The sequence below is a fragment of the Acanthisitta chloris genome, unplaced genomic scaffold (assembly GCF_000695815.1).
Source record: "Acanthisitta chloris isolate BGI_N310 unplaced genomic scaffold, ASM69581v1 scaffold21318, whole genome shotgun sequence".
NCBI classification, from domain to species: Eukaryota; Metazoa; Chordata; class Aves; order Passeriformes; family Acanthisittidae; genus Acanthisitta; species Acanthisitta chloris.
Genome location: NW_008687824.1, coordinates 18,622 through 19,403, shown reverse-complemented (window position 1 = coordinate 19,403; position 782 = coordinate 18,622). Strand labels below are relative to the sequence as shown.

Here is a 782-nt window from a genome sequence, read left to right as displayed (position 1 = left end):
GTTGATACCCACCACGGCCAGTGAGCACCGTCCTGGACCCTACTGACACTCTAAGGGGATGAGCTCAGCTTCTGGGGGATGCTGAAGGACCTGGAGGACAATGTGATGGACTGGAAGGAGGACGTGGGTCTCCTGGGCTGTGCTGAGGCTTGTGGACCCACCAGCTGGCATCATGCCCCAGCCCATGGCTCAGATCAATCTGCTGTCACCTCCTCAGCTCTCATTGGGGTCACCAGGATGGGAGTGCTCAGGACTACACTGTGGCCACCCAGAGAGCTGGTGGCATGGGGACAGTGAGTGATTGTTTAAAGGTGACATGGGCTGGTCACCACCTTTCTCTGGGGTGCCCTGAGGGATGCCCCAGCCCTGCCCAGCCCCAGTAGCACCCAAACCCCCTCCCCTCCCTCTAATAGGATCACACAGCTCGTTAGACAAAAATGGGGTGTGGGTGAAACCACCTGCTTGGAGCTGCTGGGAAAGCCTGGGGAGGGGGGAGAGAGGGGCAGTGTGGGGCACAGGGGGCAGTGCCACCCTGGCCAGGCTATAAATGCCCAACGTGTTCTGTCTGCACCACCTCATCTCCTCAGTGCTGCCTGATCCATCTGACCCGGTGAGTCTCTGCTCCCCTTGCTCCCTGCAGCTGCTCTGGGCAGGGTGGGGGGCACAGACCCCCATGGCCTGACCCCCTGCCTGGTTCTCTGCCCTCCAGGCTGGCCATGGCGTGTCCCTTGGAGCAGGCGCTGGCTGTGATTGTCTCTGTCTTCCACAAGTACTCGGGGAGG

The 782-nt window shown here is 61.1% G+C and overlaps 1 protein-coding gene across 1 annotated transcript in view; it reads left to right on the top strand.

Annotated features, from left to right (window-relative positions):
* The first annotated feature begins 716 nt into the window (after positions 1 to 716).
* Positions 717 to 782, top strand: part of LOC103808031 (protein S100-A4-like) — an 842-nt gene continuing 776 nt past the window's right edge. Inside the window, exon 1 of the mRNA XM_009080794.1 lies at positions 717 to 782. Coding sequence (XP_009079042.1) covers positions 717 to 782 — 66 coding nt within the window.